Source organism: Vicugna pacos, chromosome 7, assembly GCF_048564905.1.
Source record: "Vicugna pacos chromosome 7, VicPac4, whole genome shotgun sequence".
Taxonomy (NCBI): domain Eukaryota; kingdom Metazoa; phylum Chordata; class Mammalia; order Artiodactyla; family Camelidae; genus Vicugna; species Vicugna pacos.
In genome coordinates, this window is record NC_132993.1 from 80584693 (window position 1) to 80605716 (window position 21024).

At 37.9% G+C, this 21024-nt stretch overlaps 2 protein-coding genes across 4 annotated transcripts in view; one reads left to right on the forward strand and one right to left on the reverse strand.

Moving 5' to 3' along the window:
- Nucleotides 1–2773: 2773 nt before the first annotated feature.
- On the reverse strand, nucleotides 2774–5222 carry MPLKIP (M-phase specific PLK1 interacting protein). The gene is made up of 2 exons (XM_006198530.4): nucleotides 4541–5222; nucleotides 2774–3476 (listed from the first exon to the last, which is right to left on the reverse strand). Exons 1-2 carry the CDS (start codon nucleotides 4964–4966, stop codon nucleotides 3276–3278), a joined length of 627 nt encoding a protein of 208 aa, XP_006198592.2. The 5' UTR covers nucleotides 4967–5222; the 3' UTR covers nucleotides 2774–3275.
- A 115-nt stretch (nucleotides 5223–5337) lies between these two features.
- SUGCT (succinyl-CoA:glutarate-CoA transferase) overlaps nucleotides 5338–21024 on the forward strand; it is a 550122-nt gene continuing 534435 nt past the window's right edge. For all 3 annotated transcript variants that reach the window (XM_006198531.4, XM_072965240.1, XM_072965239.1), the window contains exons 1-5: nucleotides 5338–5462; nucleotides 15177–15228; nucleotides 15888–15961; nucleotides 20098–20183; nucleotides 20728–20778. In XM_006198531.4, the coding sequence (XP_006198593.2) occupies nucleotides 5363–5462; nucleotides 15177–15228; nucleotides 15888–15961; nucleotides 20098–20183; nucleotides 20728–20778 (363 nt within the window). In that variant the 5' untranslated portion in view covers nucleotides 5338–5362. The remainder of the gene's footprint in view (nucleotides 5463–15176; nucleotides 15229–15887; nucleotides 15962–20097; nucleotides 20184–20727; nucleotides 20779–21024) is intronic.

The window sequence follows — 21024 nt, forward strand, 5'->3', positions numbered from 1 at the left end:
CCTAAGAACCTTAAAAATGCTCTAGAAAATATAAATACTATGAACTTACCTCTGGAACATGATCTTTTAACTTGAAGATGTAATGTTAATAGGTCAGAAAGAAACACGGAACTTTTAACTTCTTCCTCCTTGAAATCATGCAAATCATGCTACTGAGACAGGTTTGAGACATAGTCATCAGGCTCTTTATCATAATTGAAAATAAAGAAAAGACAGTTTGTCTGACAGCAGCTTCACCAAAACCCATCATGCCTTTATACCAATCCTGAATATTCTAAGATAGATGAAGCAAGCATCTTTATCATTTGCCTAAAAATAAGGTGCTTTTCCCCTCATGTTATGTTCATGCTCTTTGCTTTACTGTCACATGAGTCACCTACAGGAAAAATGGGTTTTTTAAGTAGTCAAGAGCCAAGAAAGGCAAGGTCATTAAACCAAAACTGTCATCACTCTATCTCCCTATTTGACAACACATCTGAGTTCTGATCATCTTCACATGGGCCAGCCAGCCTGGATCATTTCTAAGACCACACTCATAATGAAAATACATTAACTTCTACCATAATTCCTTGGGCAGTCAGAAAGGTCTGCCTGGGTTCAAAGGGTAGGGACATAACCCTATATCTTGATGAGGTAGAGGCAAAGTTCTGGAAGAGTATGAGGGATCTGAAATACTGCTGCTGTCATTTTTGAAAAATGAACCTGCCATAGGTTTCTTTCATCAAGTGTGAGAAGGGTAATTAGGAAAAGGCAGAAGGGGGAATAAAGAACTGGCACAATCCATTGATCATGGAAGTATTCATTAGGCAGATCAGTTTCAACAATGAGTACATACAGGATTTGAGGATCTGGATCTGGATCTCCTTAAAGCTATCTTTGCCTTTATAGTTAAATATTCCCAGAAGTATACACACCATTGTCTGAAGACCCAGCTATAGACTATACTTCCACTCTTCAGTTATATGAATATTTAAGATGCATACTTAACTATAAATTTCCCTAACAAAGTTATTTAGCATTTCTATGGAGGTAAAAATGTATATTCTGGAACACTTAAAAAAATCATTTATCATTTAAAAGAATGATCAATTCCTTTCACTCAGCTAAACTAAAATAGGCTAGTAATATAAACAAACCAAAATCAATCTTGAAAGAACTTTGATAACTATATACACTACCAACCAGAGCAATACAGCAATGTACCTTTCCTGAGGACAAAAAATGTTTCTCTTATGAAAATCTGAAAAGGTCAGACTTCTGGAAGATGTTGGTAACTTGGCAGAAAAGAAATTTTACATTTACTCGTTTAACATTACACTCAAGAAGTAGTAAAATAAAATGCATACAAACCATTAGAAGTTATAATTTGAATATCTTTCAAATATGAGTATGTTTGCATAAAATCCTTCTTGATTTCCTTTTATCTTTGCCAATAATCCAGTGATCTCTAATAGCTTAAAAAATGTTTCCAAATGCCATTTCCTAAAGATACTATTTCTTACCTATGAAGCTCAATAAAAGGTATACAAATGTATTCTACTTGCTCTAATTTTCATCATACATTATGACCTCTAATCATCTAGAAAGACAAGATGTTAGAAAATAGGGACATTCTCTTTAAAACATTGGGGGGAAAACTGATACCTTTATATATAGAAGATAAAGGCGGAACAATATAGTAGTTATAATCAGAATGTCTGCATTCATTCACCAAATATTTATTAAGCACCTATTTTCAGGCATCATTTTAAGAGCTGAGGATACAGGGGTGAGAAAGTAATAGCTACCATTTATTGAGTGCTTACTATGTGCCAGGCTGTGGCCTAAGTTTTCACACAGGTAAACCCATTTAATCCTCAAACACGACACCTCTATGACATGGGTACTATTAATTTCATTTTACGTATGATAAAATTGAGGCACAGAGAAGTTAAATAACTCACCTAGCTAGTAACCTCTAGTAGTCCAGGGACTCATGGAGCTCTTATAAAATCTAAAATCCTTCCCTTCTCATTTTCTTTTTTGTCTCTGTGAAAGATCTAACATACAAATAAAACTGGTTATGGCTCAAATAGGTGGTGTGATCGTTTCACTTTTACAGGTTTCTTTCTGGGAATGCTCAAACAAAACTTTAACTAGCTATACTTCCATCATATATAGTGACTCCAAAATATCTCAAACAGCCTGCCCGTTATGTAAGACTTGATTTTGTTTAAATAGTAGGGGGGAAAAACCCACTTCTTTATATTTTTCTCCCCATTACAGTATGTATAGATACTTAGCATTCCTTCCTTTGGAAAACCTTTCTTTAATCCAGGTAGGCCTAGAGGGGCTGAAGATCACGGACCCTGCCTCATTTCAGGGGTGGGTCCATGTTCAAGCTAATGAGGCCTCACTGGCTTGATCACAGTTATTGGATCAGGACTACTGAAATATGATCTAAGCATGGCCAATCTGTCTTCACTGGGATTGACAGAGTTAGGAAATGTTGTCTTCACAATGGAAGTCATTTGAGACTCCTGGTAGCCATCTTCCTGGGCCTCAAGAGAAAGTGACTTCACAGTACTGAGATGTGGAGTAGAGAAATTCAGAGGCAGAATATTTTGATCTAGTTATGAAAAAAATAGGTCTACCTTTGCCCTTTCCAGTTAAATGAGTATAAAGGGTATAAGTACTTTTTAATTTAAGCTTAAGTGGGTTCCTGTAACTTTCAATCAAGTTTTAAATACATTTTTACAAAAGCATTACATAAAGTATGCACGCAGAACAATGGTTATAATATGAATAGGAATCTCCTTTATTCTCTTCCTTTACCCCCTCTCTAACAAATGTAGAACTGTCTACAGCACAACGGATAGTCTATTTCACTTCAAAAGTAGTATGTAAAATATATACTTATGAATTCTAAGTGATTACAAAGCATTACTTTAGTAATTCTTCGTTAGCATATGACAAAATCACAATATAGCTAGAAAAACAGAATGTTTTATTTTAAAATACTGGAAAAACATTAAAAGACAAATGTCCATTATATAACCAAGAATGTTAAGTATTTGGAAACTGTCAATCTTCTAAAATGTGGTAGGCACTTCCAGAGAGCTAAATATTGCAAATTATCCTACCAAATGTCTTCTCTAATACCAAAAATACTTGATATGATGAAAGACACAACTAATTATCCAAAGTCACCATGTTAGGGTTCAACTTAATTACAAGCAAAAGTTTTGTCCAAGATGTTCCTGACACATGAAGCTTCCAGTTGAATTTCAGAAATGTTAACAAAAGTATCTTCCTTTTTTGCCTGTGAATGTTTGAGTATTGCTGTATTGTTGGCTTATATCCACTACAGATACTGGTTCTAGGCCAGCCCAAGGGTCTTCAAGCATTGAAGGCTTGAAATAACTTTCCAACTCATTAGACATTCTCTTTTCTCTACCACGCCCTGATCCAAATGGTGTAGATGTCCTTGGAGAACCCTTTAGAAAAAAAATCATCAGTTAAAAAGACATTTAGTTAAGTGGTACTTTTTCTTTAGAGGCTAGTGGGGAACACATTGCTAACTATAAGTTGTGTCTTGAACCCAAATAAGTTCAACAGCAAAGTCCACGCTTCCTTTGATCTAGTGTTTTTAAAAGTATTTCAACCCATTTGATATACTGATTTATTAATAATTCTATATCCACTGTCACCTCAAATATTTTAGGGCTTCTAATGTAATAACTCTGCAGAACTATAAATTGGTGATGAAATAATCAATTAATTGTATTATAGTCATCCCTCAATATTTCCCTATTTTTTTCTGGAGGCAAAGTAAAAAAATTTTTTTTTACCCTACAGCTTCAAAATTGTTAGAACCTTCCCATCTCATTAGCTCCTGACTCAAAGGGGTGGGCTTGATTTAGCATAAGGAAAGCTGGACAACTGCCAAGCACATTTAAGTTGTAAACCACAGAAATCCTAGACCCATCAGAAATACTCTATCGTCTCCTGTATTCACTCTCACCAAGAGGAATTTCCTATCACCGATTTTCCCTTGAGAGACTAGGAGCAGAAGCCAGTGTAGTTGGAAAACAATCCACCCCACCCCTCCTCCCTCCCGCCAAAATTAAAGAAAAGAAAAAGAAAAAGAAAAAAAAAAGTGTCAGCAGTAGGAAGATGGCACTAGCCTATAACCCTAGAGATGAACTCTATGCTGGAGATTCATTCTTTTCCCTTTGGAGACCAGGAGACTCAAGAATCATTTACTGCGACGAAATAGCCAGGTCCCTGACGAAGCAGAGGAGATTCGGGAAATCTGCATGAGTAGCAGTGTACTGGTTAAAAGCAAGAGGATTCTGGAAACAAAGTACGACCCTGCCACTTTTTAGAGTATTCTAAAGAAAGTTACTCAACTTCTCTGAGCCTCAGTTTACTCATCTGCAAAAACGGGACTAACAGTAGCATCTCACCTCATAGAGGATTCAGAATAATCCACGTAAAGGGATTATTAGTACCATGCCTGCCATACAGTAAGAGCTCGGCAAACGCTGACTATTATTACCTGGGGGTGGGTCTGCTGCTGCCCTGGGGAGTAGCCGAATTGCTGCTGGGACCCCGCGGGGGACCTGGAGTAGTTGCCAGGGTAGCCGCCAGGGGATGGGGACCCGAACCGGCCCCCGGGGAAGCTGCCGCCGTGTCGCGGAGAGTGGCTGCTCCCGTAGGGCCTAGACCGGGGCCCGTATGGCGGCGTGTGATGTGGACTCCCGTACCCGTCCCGCGGCGATGGCGGCCGTGGTCCGCCTCCGCCCGGGGTTCCTCGGAAGCTGCTCCCGCTACCCCAACCTCCTACTCCCGGGCCGGGGTAAGGAGGAGTCGGGGGTCGAAAATTCTGTCGGTGCATCTCAAGAGACGAAGACAACCTCACTGGCGCGTTCTCCCGCCGGAACTGTCCCGACCAAATCTTCTCATATCCTTGGTGGTCCTTCATCAAAACAGTCCTCCGGCCGCCAGCATAACAGAGCACATCGGTTCCGGCGTCACAAAGGTTCCGCTGGAGCAGCGGGATATCTGGGTTATCGAATTGGGTACAGATTAAGCTGATTTAAATGAAAGAAGGAGGAAGAAAAAGGATTAAAAAAAGGCCGAACACCAAGCCCCAGAAATGGCCTTTGGAGTCTCGCAGTCTTCGGCTGGGACCGACTGACCGACTAGACGCCTGCCGGGCGGAAGAAGGGAGCCAGTACAGCTCGCCCCGGCCGGCCCGGGCCCGCCCACCTGGCTGGGGGCGGGGCCGAGGTGTCCGCGAGCGCCCTCAGTGGCTGAGGCCCGTAATGCGCTGCCTTCTTCACTCAAGCGGGGACCGAGGACGTCTGAGGGGCGCGCGATGCTGGCGACGCTGGCGAAGGTCGCGGCTCTGCGGAGAACCGGCCTTGTCTCCCGCCTGGGCGGCGGGAGGGGGTTGTGGACCGGCCGCCCGCAGTCAGGTACCCTCCGAGATTCGGTCCGGGCGGCGAAAGGTAGCGCAGCCCGGCCTCCCCACTCGGGCGGCATTCTGAGGAGAGCGCCCGCGCTTTCCAGAAGTATCTGCTGCCCCTTTGTGGTATCAGCCCGCCCTTTGGCCTTTCGCGTCTCCCCGCGTCCTCGCTCCGCGCTCGCCCCCTCGTCACCCGTCCGGGCCCCGGGCCGACAGCGCGACGCTGCGGGTCCAGCCCCCCGCCGTCCTCCTGGGCGGTCTCCTCGCCTCGCTGCCTCACTCCACTGGCCTCGTCTCCCAAGTTAAATAACTTAAAAAATGTGCATCCCGCCGCATATCGGAAAGGGTTTCAGGCTGCGTCTTTAAGTAACTTGAGGGTGAGGCTGTGCTCACAAACGCCGGACCTTGCTCCCTTCCTCATTCCTGTTAACTGGACGCCGGCAAGGGAAGTGGTTAGGAAGTCGGGATCCTGATTTTCAAAAAGAGCAACATTTGGCCAGAGCTCTTAAAATAATGATTCTTTCACAGACTTTTAGGTGAAAAATGTGATAATTCAAGAATGACCCCTCATGTATAATAAAACACACCTTTGTACCGGACACCTCTCCCAGAATTTTGTTTAGAAGATAGAATTTACACTGACTGCAGCTTTATAGAAATTTTTTTATCCCCTCAGAATTTGGGAATGATAGTCCACAGTGAGTCTTGAAGTGAGCTTGTAGGAAACAGAATCTTAAACTTTTAGGACCCATTTAATCATAGCCCAGTGGGTAGCCCGGAGCTGTGCTTTTCAGCCTATACACATTCTTGCAGCTGCCACTCATTGTCTCCGTGACATGTTCTGTGACATGGGTAGCTAAAGAATGTGCTGTTTTCTCAGCTTTTATCCTTGATGAATGGAGATACAGAGTTTTTTGTGGTTTATTCTGAAGGAATTTTGTTCACCACATTTCTCCTTTACACACAAGTTGTAGAATCCATCAAGGCAGCATAATGCCATCAAGGCTTTGTGATGCAATTAAGTCTGAGAATCCCAGATTATCCACTTTATTATATACTTCTGTTCTGGCCAAAAAAAGCACCTTTCTGGACCTTGTCTTTGGTCGCTTAGCTTAATGCCTCGTAATTTGGCTCCCAAATATTTACTGAATAAATGAGTGGGTCACATTATATTGGTCAGTGATTCTCACCTGTAATACCACCTTTTGTATTGTCAACCAATCTTCATTTTGGAGGAGGGAGCATAAAAATGAGGGTGGCAGGAACCAAAATTACATTTGTTAACTTTTTGTTATTGTTTTAGTAACTGGCAAATGATTTGCAGAATTGAGTGAAGTACTGAGTTGCCTTTTTACTTGGCTTACACTTCTAAAATGCTCTTCCCAAAAGTAATGTCTTACTATCTTCTATGCACACGAACTTGCATTAGAAATGCGGGGAGGAAGAGGAATACAATGGAAAACTTTTCACAGGTAGATTATGCATGACAGTGTGCTCTTTATCGTATTTTCAGGTATATATGAGGATTAAGGGAGAGGACATTCTTAATAATTATATGAACATTCCACCTTGATCACTTCTGACAATAGGCAGTTTGCCTTTTTACAGGTGAGAAATTGTCCAAGAGAAGTGAAGTTTGACTTGCTTAAATTCACATAGCAAATGGAGGAGGGACCAGAACTCAGGCTTCTTGAATCCCAGGCAGTTGTCTTTTTTTCCTGGGTAAAGAGATATGAATTGACAGTCAGTCTGTCCTTTGAAAAATGCAATGACATGTAAATAAGCATAAGTAAGCACGTATAATTCTGATGGTGGTACTGTGCAGCATAGTGTTTTAGATTTAAGGATTTGGAGATGCAACCTTAATACTGAACTTTTGAAAATATAGCTAGACTCTTCCCAGGTGTGAACCTGGGAATTGCAGTCTGGCTGCCTGAACTGGTGGGTCTGAGGTCTCCAGGCACGTATTTGTATTGAATTAATTTATATGGTGGTAAATTGAGGGGAAGAGAGATGAAGGGAAGGGGAGGAAGTTTTACGTTGGGTTATGTGGAAGTAGAAAAGCGAATGAAAATGATGGACAGGAGAGCATGGTGGCTGCGTCATGAACTAAATCTGAGTCCTGTGGGAAGTAACACAGGCGTTGCTCCTGTAAGAGAACTGCAGCACTGTTCAGGGAGGGCCAGCATTAGGAAACAGGGTCCTGAATGGGACACTGCTTTTACTGAAGACACTGGTAGTGGCTGGGTGCTGTTTTCAAGTGTACACAGAGGACATCAGTCAAAACATCAGGGAACTTTCTGAGTACCCATGAGCTGTATGGGAAGCCCCGGAAATAACTGGTTAACTTTGTGGTAGTTTACGTTTTACAAGTTTTACATTAATGCAAGTAAGAGTACCTAGCCAAGGAAATTTAAGTGTGAACGTAAATGAGGCCTTGTCTGTTTCTATTAACACTGAAGATCTTTATTTGGGTTACCTAAGATTTTTTTGCTGTTTCTATTTTCAGTAGATTAAAAAAATTTTTTTTTCGCAGAACCTTTATGAGAGCAGATGGGTTTGTGTTTGAAGCAGGAATTGGGGTCCCCAGAGATGCCCACTTTGTACCCCTACTTCATCTGCCTCCCTTATAAGACGCTTCTGGGCACCTTTGAGGAATTCTTAGAGCTCTGCAGAAAGAGCTTGAAAGGGAGTATTTTGGGTGGGTGTCGGGTATTAATGAAAGCTGCAAATGTAAATACTTTGGTTTGTTTTATTACTTATTACCAGGAGGTGAATATTTTCATGTTTCTGCATGGTCAGGGCTTTTGAAGCCAAGGAAGCTAGAACCTGGGTTAAAGGGCAGGCCTTGGAAGTTAAAAGATGACTGAACTGATTGTTAGACGACTCCCAGAAAATCTGTTTATGTTTCAAAGGGGTATAAAACTCGGAACCCTGGAGACATTCCCAAGACTGAGATTGTGAACCCAGGGAAGTTTATCTTTTCCCCTGGAGACGTTTATTTACATTCCAAAGGATAAGAACTCAGGGACCATCTCCTTTTCTTCCCAGGAAGAATTTGCCTACATTAGGGTGATTAGCTTTCTCTGCTCTTCTCAGGGGAGGGAGGCTGCTGGGCAGCTATCCCATACGAACTCCCAGATTTGTAATTTTGGGGACCTTTCCTGTGGTTGAGTCCCTGTATGTGCAGGCTAATCCACTCGCTCTCATTATGACACCTGTGGCATATTAGGTGTGGGGAAAATGGTGCATTTCTTGATGTGGGTAATAATAACTCTGATCTCTGCCTCAGAAACCTCGTGTTTACTTTCAGCTGAAAAATGAATATAGGTCTGAAAAGCATATATTTTTGATGTAAAGCACTTCTTAGGACAGGAGAAAGTATTTCATAGCTTCTGTGCATGGAGATGTTTGTGTAGTCATCCCTCAGTGTCTGTAGGGATTGGTTTCAGGACACCCCTTGGGTACCAAAATCTGAAGATGGCTCAGGTAACTTACTATATGAAATGGTGTAGTATTTGCATATAGCACACATCCTGTGTATACTTTGAATCATCTCTATATCACATAATTCCTAATACAATGTAAATGATATGTAAATAGTTGTAAATACAATGTAACTGCTATGCGAATGATTACAGGAGGTGTGGTGTATTCAAGTTTTGCCTTTTGGAATTTTCTGGAATTTTTTTCCCCCAAATATTTTTGATCCCCTATTGGTTGAATATGCAGTTGGGAAACCCACAGATACGGAGGACCTATGTATGTATACTTAGAGCATAAGATTTACCTTAATATTTCCTGAAACTTTTCATGTCACAGCTCAATTTTCCATTTAGAGATCCTATTGTTAACTGTTCCATGTTAAAGACTGTCAATAGTAAAAAAATAAATGCATCCTTAGGGTGTGATTAGCTCATTCATTGGTTGGACACTGTGGGTCGCTTAATTATCACTTACGCAGTGTTCTCATTGATAAAGCAGGTATTAGAAGCGACTTGTTTTTGTCTCTGAGAGCCAAACTGCTGTTACTGATTGTCTTTTTAAATCTAAGCATATATCCATTGCCCACAGTAGTCAAGCACAGGTGAAATGTTTTATATATATTTATTTCTGTCAGACTAGTATTCTTCACCCATGTGTAATCCAAGTGTTAATGCATTAACTCACACTTACAAAAGTTTTCACTGAAAATAATAAAATTGCTGACAGAATACTTTGACATGAAGAAAAGTGTAAGTCTGATTATTCTTTTCCAGACACAAATTTTTGTTTTAAAATGAGTAAATAAAATGTTAATGTCACTAGAATTTGTATCTTTGTATTTTTCCAATTATAAAAACAACACATCCTTTTCTAGAAAACCTGAAATGTTTAGGAAAATAAAAAGCAAGAAAAAATGTTAATCTCTTTTCTAAGAAGCAACTACTTAATGTTTCTATAGAAAAATAAACCTCAGATACTTTAAATTTTTAAATAGAAAAATATAAAATTTTAAAAGGGAAAACCAACTATACAGGAGTATTTATATAATGTGGGGTTGGAAAAAAATGATACCTGTGCTGGAAAGAGTTAACATAGCAGGCCTCAGGGTGCTATCTTTAGGAGGACCGCCTTACAAGTTTGGCCCTTGTTTGGCATTTGGGAACTTGGCACTCAAACTGCTTCCTAATTAATAAGGGTGCCTACATGGTTTGTGCAATCAGTGTGATCTATGGGAGCACCTGCTTTTCTTTTGGGAGACCAGAATTTTGGTGCTTGGTAAGCAGAGAATGCCTCTGTGAATAGCCTTCAATAAAAACCTTGGATTTTGCGTCTGTAATAGACTTTCCTGAACAGAAACATTGCACATGTTACTGAACTTTTTTGTTGCTGGAGAAAGAAGCAACAATGGGAGGACGAGGACTTAAGAAGCCTGTGCATGGATTTTTCCAGACTCTGTCTTTTTTGCTCGCTGATTTGGCCATATATCATTTTGCTGTAATAAACCTTTAGTCATGAATCCAGCTATGTGCTGAGGCCTGTGGATCTTTTTAGCAAATCACTGAAAGTGTGGGTAGTGTTAAGTAACCCTGAAACAATATCAAAGGCAGAAAGTAAAAGAAATGACTTTTTTTTTCAAAGTGAAATTCCAAAACAATCCAAAAAACCAAACAGCAGATAAGGAAAAATTACTTTTACTAAATGTGCATCATAAAAGGTTAATATTCTTACTGCACAAAGAAGCCATACAAATCAATAAGAAGCAGATAAATGTGCCTTTAGGAATATGGGCCGACAACAAGAAGATATAAAAAAAGAGCGAGTGCAGACATCGACCACCTAAGAGTCATGCTCTAAGAAGCAGCAACCTCTCCTCCTCCTCTCCGCCATCTGCTCAGCAGCCACAAAACAGCAACTGTGTGTGAGTGCATCTCCATCCGCGCTGGCCAGGCTGGTGTCCAGATTGGCAATGCCTGCTGGGAGCTCTGCTGCATGGAACACGGCATCCAGCCTGATGGTCAGATGCCAAGTGACAAGACCATTGCGGGAGGAGACGACTCCTTCAACATCTTCAGACAGGTGCTGGCAAGCATGTGCCCAGGGTAGTGTTTGTAGACCTGGAACCTAGAGCCTTTGATGAAGTTTGCACTGGCACCTACCGCCAGCTTTTCCACCCTGAGCAGCTCATCACAGGCAAAGAAGATGCTGCCAGTAACTATGCCCGCGGTCACTACACCATTGGCAAGGAGATCATTGACCTCGTCTTGGACCAAATTCGGAAACAGGCTGACAAGTGCACAAGTCTTCAGGGCTTCTTGGTTTTCCTCAGCTCTGAAGAGATGTCCATCTACTTTCTCACTCCTATGTTCTGGTAGTTAAATTCTCAGTAAAATATCAAATTAAGAAATCCTTTCATTGTATATCATATGTTGTATTTGATAATGATATCTGGTCAGTTTGTTTTATGACTTGACTTTTTAAAAAAAGTGTCTCAATGATTGGCTAGTACTGTAGGGGAGAGATGCCATGATTGCAGTCACACAGACGAGCCACTTATGTGTGCATCTGTCAGTGACATCCATTGTGGTGCTGCTTGAATTATTTTTTATCATGGAAACCTGAGATCCAAATGCCAGGGGAGTCCTGGAGTCTGGCAAACATAGATTTAATGGCAGCTTCATTATAATTATACTTTTTTCCATGGTCACTCAGCTGAATCATCATAATAGCTTTCCATCCTAGAGGCCAAATAAGATAGAGCAATATACAAGCTGTTCAGTATATCTCAACAAATTACGTTATAATAGATGCCCTTTTCAACTGTTTCCCCCCGGTAATCAGCCATTCTGGTCTTTCACAAATAGGCAAAATATGGCTGTAGATACCTTTTTAAAGTATAGAGTATTGAGAATCATATATATTTTTTTCTGTTCCTTAAAATAATTGTGATTTTTTAACTTTGTTTTCAAATCTGGAATAAGTTACCTACTTTCAATAGGTATTGTGACTGTATAATACATATATGGTGATGATGATGATAAAAATTGTCAACTTTTAGTAAGCATTTACTATATGCTAAGAAGTGTACTAAGCACTTTACGTATAACTTTTCATTTAATCCTTGCAAACTCTGTGTTATATGTATTTCAAACGAGGATACTGAAGCTCAGAGAAGTGAAGTTACCTTGATCAAGGTCACTAGGGTAGTACGTAGTGAAGCAGGGAATTAAATCTAGTCAGTCTCCAGAGTTTGTGCTCTTAACTGTTTAAAACTCATTAATTGATTTTGACTTAAATGTGCTCTAGAAGTCCTTTTTGGGTGTCTTCTCAGATAATGAAAGTAAAATTCTATTGCCTGATGTTAAATGAATTCATTGAAAAAGTTTTTGCATCATTAAACAAAATTTTACTAAATTATTAAATGTGAGAAGGTGTTGGTAGTGAAATGTAGACTTCTCTTTATACATGTATGATGAAATGAGATTCACATGATGAAGAGACCCCTAAATATATTTCCTGCATCATTTGAAATAAAACAGAGGCCCCAAAAGAGATGAGTACAGAAGACCAGTACTTTTGGAGTCTTATTAATGTGAAGAATTACTTACTCATTCATTCCTAATGATGTCAGAATATCTTCTTATATTTGAGATCTTTTTGTTTTGTTTTCCTCTGGAATATCTTGTCTTCTCTCTCATTTTGTTTATTCTTTATGTTTTCACTTTTTGCTTTTTGTCTTTTTTTTTTTGCTGATTATACACATAATCACAATTAAGCAAAATTCAAGAATACGTAACTTAGCCAGTGAAAGTTCTCCGTAAATTTTTACTCCAAGATTTAACCACTGATAAAATTTTCTAAATGCTCCCACAAATGCCAACATATATTATTAATGTTATTATGTATGTTTACAAACGTAGGGTCATATTATACATTCTATTCTACAACTTGATTTTATTTTTTTAATTTAGGAATGTATCTTAGAAAACTTTACATGTCAGGTTATGTAAGTCGGCCTCATTTTTCTTAACATTGGCGTGGTGTTCTGTTGTATGGATGTGCTGGTGCTTATTTAAAATTTCATCTGTTGGTAGATTTTTGCATTGTTTTGAATGTTTTGCTTCAGTATTAAAAACAGTGGGGGCAATTCACAAGAAGATATATGAATGGCTTACTATTACATGAAAAGATTTCCAACAGCATTAGTCATCAGGGAAGTGCAAATTAAAACCACAGAGAAGTATCACATAACCATTAGAATGGCTAACATTAAAAAGATTAACCATGCCTAGTGTTGCGAGAATGTGGAGTTTCTAGAACTTGCATGCCCTGTAGTACGACCACTTTGGAAATCTGTTTGGCAGTTTCTTAGAAAGTTAAACTTAAGCTTACCGTATTTCCCAGCCATTCCAGTACGTATTTACTCAAGAGAAATGAAAACATGTCCACATGAAGACTTGTACACGAATGTTCATAGCAGCTTGATTCACTGTAACCTAAAATGAACCAACCCAGTGTCTATCAACAACTGAATGGATGGAAAAATGTGGCATATCCATAGGGTAGGATACTGCTCATAAAAATGCAACAATTTGGATAAGTCTCGATATCATTACACTAAATGAAAGAAGCCAGACAAGAAATGGTACATACCGTATAATGTCAATTTATATAAAATTCTAGAAAATGTGAACTAAAATATAGTGAAAAAGCAGATCAATGGTTGCCTGAGGTTGGGGATGGAGGGAGAAGTTTGCAAAGGACAGGAGGAAATTTTCAGGTGATGGAAAGTGCTGTTTTGTTTTTATTGTGGGGGTGAATTCACAGGTGTATTTATCTGTCAAAACTCATTTAATGGTATAATTTATCATATGCACATTATTTAATAGAGTTAATTAAAAACATTTAAAGTACAGCAGAAAATTTAAAAAAAGTTCTGCAATGAGCAGTTGGAGGGGAGGGAAGGATGAATAGATGGAGCAGTGAGGAGTTTCAGGGCAGTGAAACAATTCTGTATGATGGATACCTGTCATTATGTATTTGTCCAAACCTATAAAATATACATCACAAGTGAACCCCAGTGTAAACTATGGACTTTGAGTGATAATAATATGTCAGCTTAGGTTCATCAGTTGCAACAAATGTACCACTCTGGTGGGGGATGTTGAAAGTAGGGGAGGTGATGCATGTGTGGGGGGAAGGGAGAACATGGCAGTTTTCTGTACTTTCTTTTCAATTCTGCTGTGAATCTAAAAGTGGTTTAAAAGATAAAGTCTATTTTAAAAAATGTACTGAACCAGTAGTTCATCATTTTCCCCTATTAAGGTCAGCTTCATCTCGATCATTGTGATCCAAATTTTATAAGCCATTTGACTAGAATTTGATTCTGATTTAATGTTGATGTTACATATTTTTAGTGAATTGTTGATATAATTACAGACCTATTTAGTTTACTTCTATAGCTGATGAATGAAGAGAAAAAGGAAATGCACATATGATTGTAAATTGTTTAATAAACCTTTTAATTCATTATTTTCTCTGTTTTAAATGTAGAACAAATACTCCAAGGTCTTTGTTGTTACTTTTTTGTTGTTAGTACTTTTTTGTTGTTTAGTTCACTATTTATTTATTTATTTATTTATTTATTTATTTATTTATAGAGCAGTTTTAGGTTCACAGCAAAATTGAGAAGGTACAGAGATTTCCCATATACTCCACGTACTCACACATACACAGCTTCCTCTGTTATCAACATCCTGCACCAGAGGGTACATATTTTACAGTTGATGAAACTTGCGTTGATACATCATTATTACCCAAAGTCTATAGTTTACATTAGGGTTCGCTCTTGGTGTTGTACATTCTGTGGATTTGGACAAATGTGTAATGATGTGTATCCATCATTATAATATCATACAGAGTATTTTCAGTTTCCTAAAAATCCTCTATGATCAGCCTATACACCCCTCTCGCCTGTCACCTTTTATTTTTCATTAGACAACCTATCTTACATGTAGCCTTGAACTTTATTAATTGGGAATAATCTGGTATTAGAGGCTTCAGTTTTTATAGATTGGTTTAATTGGGTTTGGTCAAGATTTCTGTATTAGATATTAAGCAGAAATGTGAAGGAAAATTTATTTGATAGGAATAGAAATTACTTAGAATATGAAGAATTCTGCATTATTCCTTCTGAAAATTAGTAATAAATTCTCTTCAAGTATTTTCTCTATTTTGCCAGGTACTGACAATATGAAGCCATTGGAGGGTGTAAAAATTCTGGATCTAACAAGGTTTGTATTGTTTATCTGTGTTTTGTTGATTGAGTTTTCCCCTTCTCTAAAACAAGAAATAATTTTTTGGATTATAAGAGGGTACTTTTATGCTTATTGTTTAAATTGGAAAGAAAAAACAAGAAAATTTCCTATAATTTCATCATTCTAACAGACAATCAGTATAATATTTATACATTTCTTTCCAATCTGCATATTTACATATAATTTTTAAAAACAAAAATTGGAACCATACTGAAATAGCAGTTTTATCCATATTTTAAACATAATATATTTTGAATATTTTGCCATGTAATTCAAAATTCAACGAAAAATATACAATGATATTTTATTATATAGTTGTCACATCATTACTTAATCATCCCCCAATGTTTCTTTATTATAAACTAGGCTTCTTTGTACATAAATCTTTGCCTCAGGAAATCTTTCAATTTCTTCCCTAGGCTAGAATTCTAGAAGTAGAATTACTGCATCAAAGAGAATATACTTTTTAAAGCTCCTGATACATATGGCTGAATCACCTTTTAGAACAGTTTTAACAATTTTAATTCTTACTAGCATTATGTGAGCTTCTCAGTGTTGATAGCCTATTAAGAAAAGAATTACTATAACAGCCTTATAGATGGTAATGAATTTATTTATCATTGTTAACATTGTAGAGTCCTGGCGGGACCTTACGCTACTATGAATTTAGGAGATCTTGGAGCAGAAGTTATAAAAGTGGAAAGACCAGGTAAAACTATGGCTCCCTTTAAAACACAGAAACAAGCTAAAAAATATTTTTACTAGTTCTTTAAATATCCATGTACCTGTATGTGGGATGAGGAGAGAATTGAAATGGTTATTTTTCTCTTCTCCATTATTTAGTTTCCTCTGAACTTACACTAACATTAGAGCTCTTTCTGTTCTTTATATGTGCCAAGTGCTAAGGCTTAAGCCAGGTCTTTCACATGCGCCTGAAAACCTCTGGTAGAAACTGACACGCGACATGTAATAATGATGATGCTGACAACACGGTGTTAGGCACAGTTCTAAACACTTTGCCTATATTAATTTGTTTAGTCTCTACAACAACCTGCAGGCTAGTGTTATTCCTAGATTATAAATAAGAAGACAGAGACACAGAGAGATCAAGGGATTTGCCCAAGGTCACACAGCTAGTAAGGAATATCTAGGCGCTCAGCTCTGATCCTGGCCTTCCTTAGCCCACACAGGCCTTCCTGTTGAGACTGAGGTTAGAGTAGGCCTGGCCACAGTTCCTCACTGCAGGGTGAAGGGAAGGCGAGGGCAAGGGGAAGGTAAAAGGGAAGAAATAGGATATAGAAGAAGGAGAGAAGGGAAGGAATCAAAGTCCTTCCAAAAGGAACCCAAAAACCCCAACCTAAGACATTCTTTTCTAGTTTTAATAAAACACAGTTTCCCATTTCATAATTTTAAATATTTCAAGGGAAAAACCTAAGCTAAGATCAATTCTTTGCTTTTATGTTTTTCATCTGACAACTTTCCCTTTCTTTATTGCCCCTTTGTCTGCCAAATAAACCTATTCTGGCTACACAGTTCTCACTTTTATTTGGTGCCTACTTAGTACTTTGGTGTTTGATTCATGTTATCGATAAAGTTGCTTAGAAAAGTGTCATGTTACGTGCCCTTTCTCTCCAACAAGCACTCAAAGGGCAGAGTTCTCTACTTCCTCTACATCATCCCATAAACAGCTTGTTTTGGAAGGTTTCAAAAATTAGCATTATTTTTTATTTTTCAAGATCTGATGCTTATGGATCTGGAGCAGAATTCCCAAATCAGTGAAGATGTTCTAGCCTTGAATAGTGTGCATGTATCTATAAGACCCATAAGAGACTAGCTTCCAATTAAATCAATATATTAACTTACCATAAGTGATTAAACACTATGAAGTAGAATACTTGATCTGGAAGAGTCAACTTTCTGCTAAATAAATCTTAGGAGGCCAAAGCACTTAGCAAAAGAGTCTTTGATCAGCAAGGGGGAATAGTATGTATTTTATATTGTGTTTATCTGACCCTGTGTTTGTCAGAATCCAGGTGGTGGAAGAACCTACTTTCCAGAAATAATGCTTCATGTATCTACACAGTGATGCTTATTGCTTTTGGTCATTGCTGGATTCATGCCGAATAATATTTACTTTCTAGATGAACATCTTTTTTTTTTTTATAGGTTCCACAAAACTTCTAATTTCCACATTGCTATCCAGTTTCAACAACACAGGACTTTCTAATTTCAACCATTGTGTCTTTCATTTCATCCTTAGAGTATCCAATCTAATTTCTCTTGCTGGTTCAGTTGATCGCTAGGTTAAATATTGGTACAGTTGGCCCTTTGTTTCCACGGGTTCAACACCTCAGATCCAACCCACCACTGATTGTGTATTTTTATCATCTCTGGTGGGTTGAATCTAGGAGTGCCATATCTGCGGATATGGAGGGCCACTTACGGGACTTGCATCCACGAATTCTGGTGTCTTTGGCAGGTGCTGGAACCAATCCTTCGTGGATACTGAGGGGATAACTGCATTTATACTCATTTTAGAAATCATTATTCCCTAATTGCTTAGAACTATTTCTCCGTTGTACTTTTTCGTTTCCACACTGGGGGGACCCTTTCCTCAATCTAGACCTTTATGTTCCATAGCCGTTTGCTTGGTATCAAACTTTGTTCCTACCGAATGTTCATGGCTCTTTTACTGACTAATTGCTCTCTTTCCCTTAACCCTTCTGACCAGTACGTGTTAATGTTCCTATGATATATTTTGTGTTTTTGAGATCGTTATTCAACATGGATGTGAGGAAAAGTGACTTGGCAGTATTTTCAAATTTCTGTGGTGAACTGGTCTCTTTTAATGTCTACTTCTTCAGTTCTTCAATTAAATTTTGTTCTAGTTTTCTGACGTGGGACTTAGATTATTCTTATTTGAGTAATAAAAGAGCATATCAAACTTAAGTGTATTTTTTCTCCTTTTTGTAGAGTTCGTCAGTGGGTGTAAACTATATGCCTGCAGGGTTGGGCAGGTAAACTAAATGAATAAAGTGGACTGGGCAGTAAACAACGCTGCTGTTATTCTAGGACCATCCCAGGAGGCAGGAATATGAGGGCAGGGATGTGGTCTTTTGTTCACTGCTGTGTCTGCTCTACAGAGAGCAGTGTTTGTGACGTAGTAGGCACCCGATAAATATTTGCTGAATAAACGAATGCATCGAAATATCATTTACGAAAGGTGGTCTCAATTTTTTATATGACGTCTCCAGATTTTGAAATCATGGCTGTTAGTTGAAAACTTTAAATTGTATTGTGGGTCAAAGAAAACATGTCTCCCAAAGTGCCAGTTTTACCAGTTTGTGACCTTTAACCTTTATGTCATTTCATGTGCCATCAGCACTGAGCCTTCTGCCTTTCTTAAACCCTGATTATATACCAGGGACAGGCAGGGCAGGAAAGCCATGTAGACCTCCTATTTAGATTTCTGATGTTATCTCCACCTGAGAGATGAATGTAAACATTTGAAATAAACTAATTTTAGTCTTGTCTTGACATTTCTTCATTAAAAAAGAAAAAAATTTTAATGTATTGAGACCTTTAAGAAGATGGAAGTGGCTGGACTGTCTCCTGACTCTGGGAGGTTCTGTCTGGTCTTGAAGATCCAGATTCACATACACATTTCCCATGAAGCCTCTAACTGGTTTATTACTGGGAGGCTGTCTAGGTGGGCTCTTGTAATTTTATCCCCCTGATGTTTTGAGCAGGCCATTCAGTTTGATACTTAACCAATTATTGCTTTGTGTTGTTATCAGTTCATCTCCAGTTAGAACTAATGCTTCTTTTCTCTTCTGTCCTGTAATTCTCTCTTTCTTTTGTGAGGTTTTCTTTTTTATTTTCAATTTTAAATAAAAGAGTCTATTCTTTAGCCTGTTTTCTTTTGTCTTCTAAAAGGCTGTGTCTATTTTTCCTTACCAGTTTTAGTGGGTGAAGTCTAACGGGCTAATTAATTATATCATTTAAATGAGATTAGAATTTAAACTTTAACCCATACTCACAAATTCTCTCTTATTTGGGGGCTAGTAAACTTATGTAGTGATTAGTTTCTAATCAGTATTTAATCAGAACTTGAAGTAGATATTCAGAATAAAATAGCCTATTTTTGAAGATTTTAAATGTTTACTTTGAATCAAGACTTTTTTTTTTAATTGAAGTACAGTCAGTTACAGTGTGTCTGTCTCTGGTGTACAGCACAATACCCCAGTCAGAAACAAGACCTTTGAAACAAGACCTAAACAACTATAATGTTATGCGAAAATAGTACTTCCAGATTATTGATATTTGCTATTCAGTCACTTATTTTGCTTTTTATGATTATTGCTACAGAATTTAAAAAATAGATTTATTTATTTATTACTGTTTTATTCCTAGCCTCAGATGCCACTTTATCATAGAGGCTTATCATTTTCCTGATTTAAATTATAACAAAAATCTTTGGTAGACCCAACATTTTATTTGCACATTTAATGCCAAAACACTGAAATTACTGACTGAGTTGCTTGTCGAAATTGGAGAGTAATTTTTTCCCCCTCAAACTGACCGTTTATTAAATCTAAAGACTGCTAGTAGGATAGTCCCTTCTAGATTTTGACTTTCAGGGATGGATTTTAGTGAAAGAAGATATGGAAGAATTTAATGATACCATGAACAGCTAAAGAGTTTAGGCAGTTGTAACCAGCTCCCATGGCCCATCAGTTGAGCTGATCTTATTTAGTATTCTGTGAACGTATACACGAGTAAGCCTGTTGATTTGAAATGTCTCATGATGTTTCAAAGTTAAATAGCTCATGCTGTTATTTTCAGGAACTGGTGATGATACACGAACTTGGGGGCCGCCTTTCGTGGGGACAGAAAGTACTTATTTTCTCAGTGTTAACCGAAATAAAAAAGTAAGAATATTATCCCCCTGTTGCTTTCTTTGTGTAATTCTCTTGTAATAACAAAACTTTTTGCTATCATTGTGGCTTGTTTGTGTCTATCCTTTTCTGTAGATATAAACAATTCAAATAAGGTGAAATTTTATTTTACTTTATTCATTCGCCAGTTACCAAATAGAGACAGTAGAGCTTTTACTAATTTTCCTTCTCTAGTAACTTAAAACATTTTGTGAAAATTTATAATGCTTCTTAATGGAAGTAATTTTATTAAGAGAGAAATCATTTGATTCTTTACATTTGTTATTCTTTTGGGGATTGCTAATTGCCTACATCTGGTATTGACTATTTGAAAGATTTTTACTATGATCATTGCTATCATTCTAACATACCCAAATTGCAAATAAAACCAGTAAAGATGATTTAAATGTTTCTTCGTGGGGAAAATACATTTACTTTACGAGGAGGATCTATGATATGAATGGCTCTCTTACTGAACTGTCAGTAATAGGAAAACTCCATGATGCTATTTTAATATATATATATTTTTAATTTTTAGAGTATAGCTGTTAACATCAAGGATCCAAAAGGGGTGAAAATTATCAAAGAGGTACGGTATGCTCTGTGGAAGGCATCTTACCACCTGGGTTATAATTATGGATTTGAACATCAGAATGTTTTAAAACATTATTTAATTGGTGAGCTGTAATTTTTCTGTAAATTCCATGTAAGAGTTTAACTTTGCTCATGTAGTAAGTATAACTTGCTTTGTAATTTCTTGTATATTGTGTATATGTTTCTCCATAGTGTCAGTGTTCAGTTTTGGTATTAGCGTCTATTCACTGAATGCCTGCTC

Excerpts from the sequence above, each read along its gene's own strand:
- MPLKIP (XM_006198530.4), bottom strand. The coding sequence starts at position 4,966 with ATGAAGGACCACCAAGGATATGAGAAGATTTGGTCGGGACAGTTCCGG. Across the intron at positions 3,477-4,540 it reads AGCAGCAGACCCACCCCCAG|GGTTCTCCAAGGACATCTAC; the intron begins GTAATAATAGTC and ends TTTTTTCTAAAG.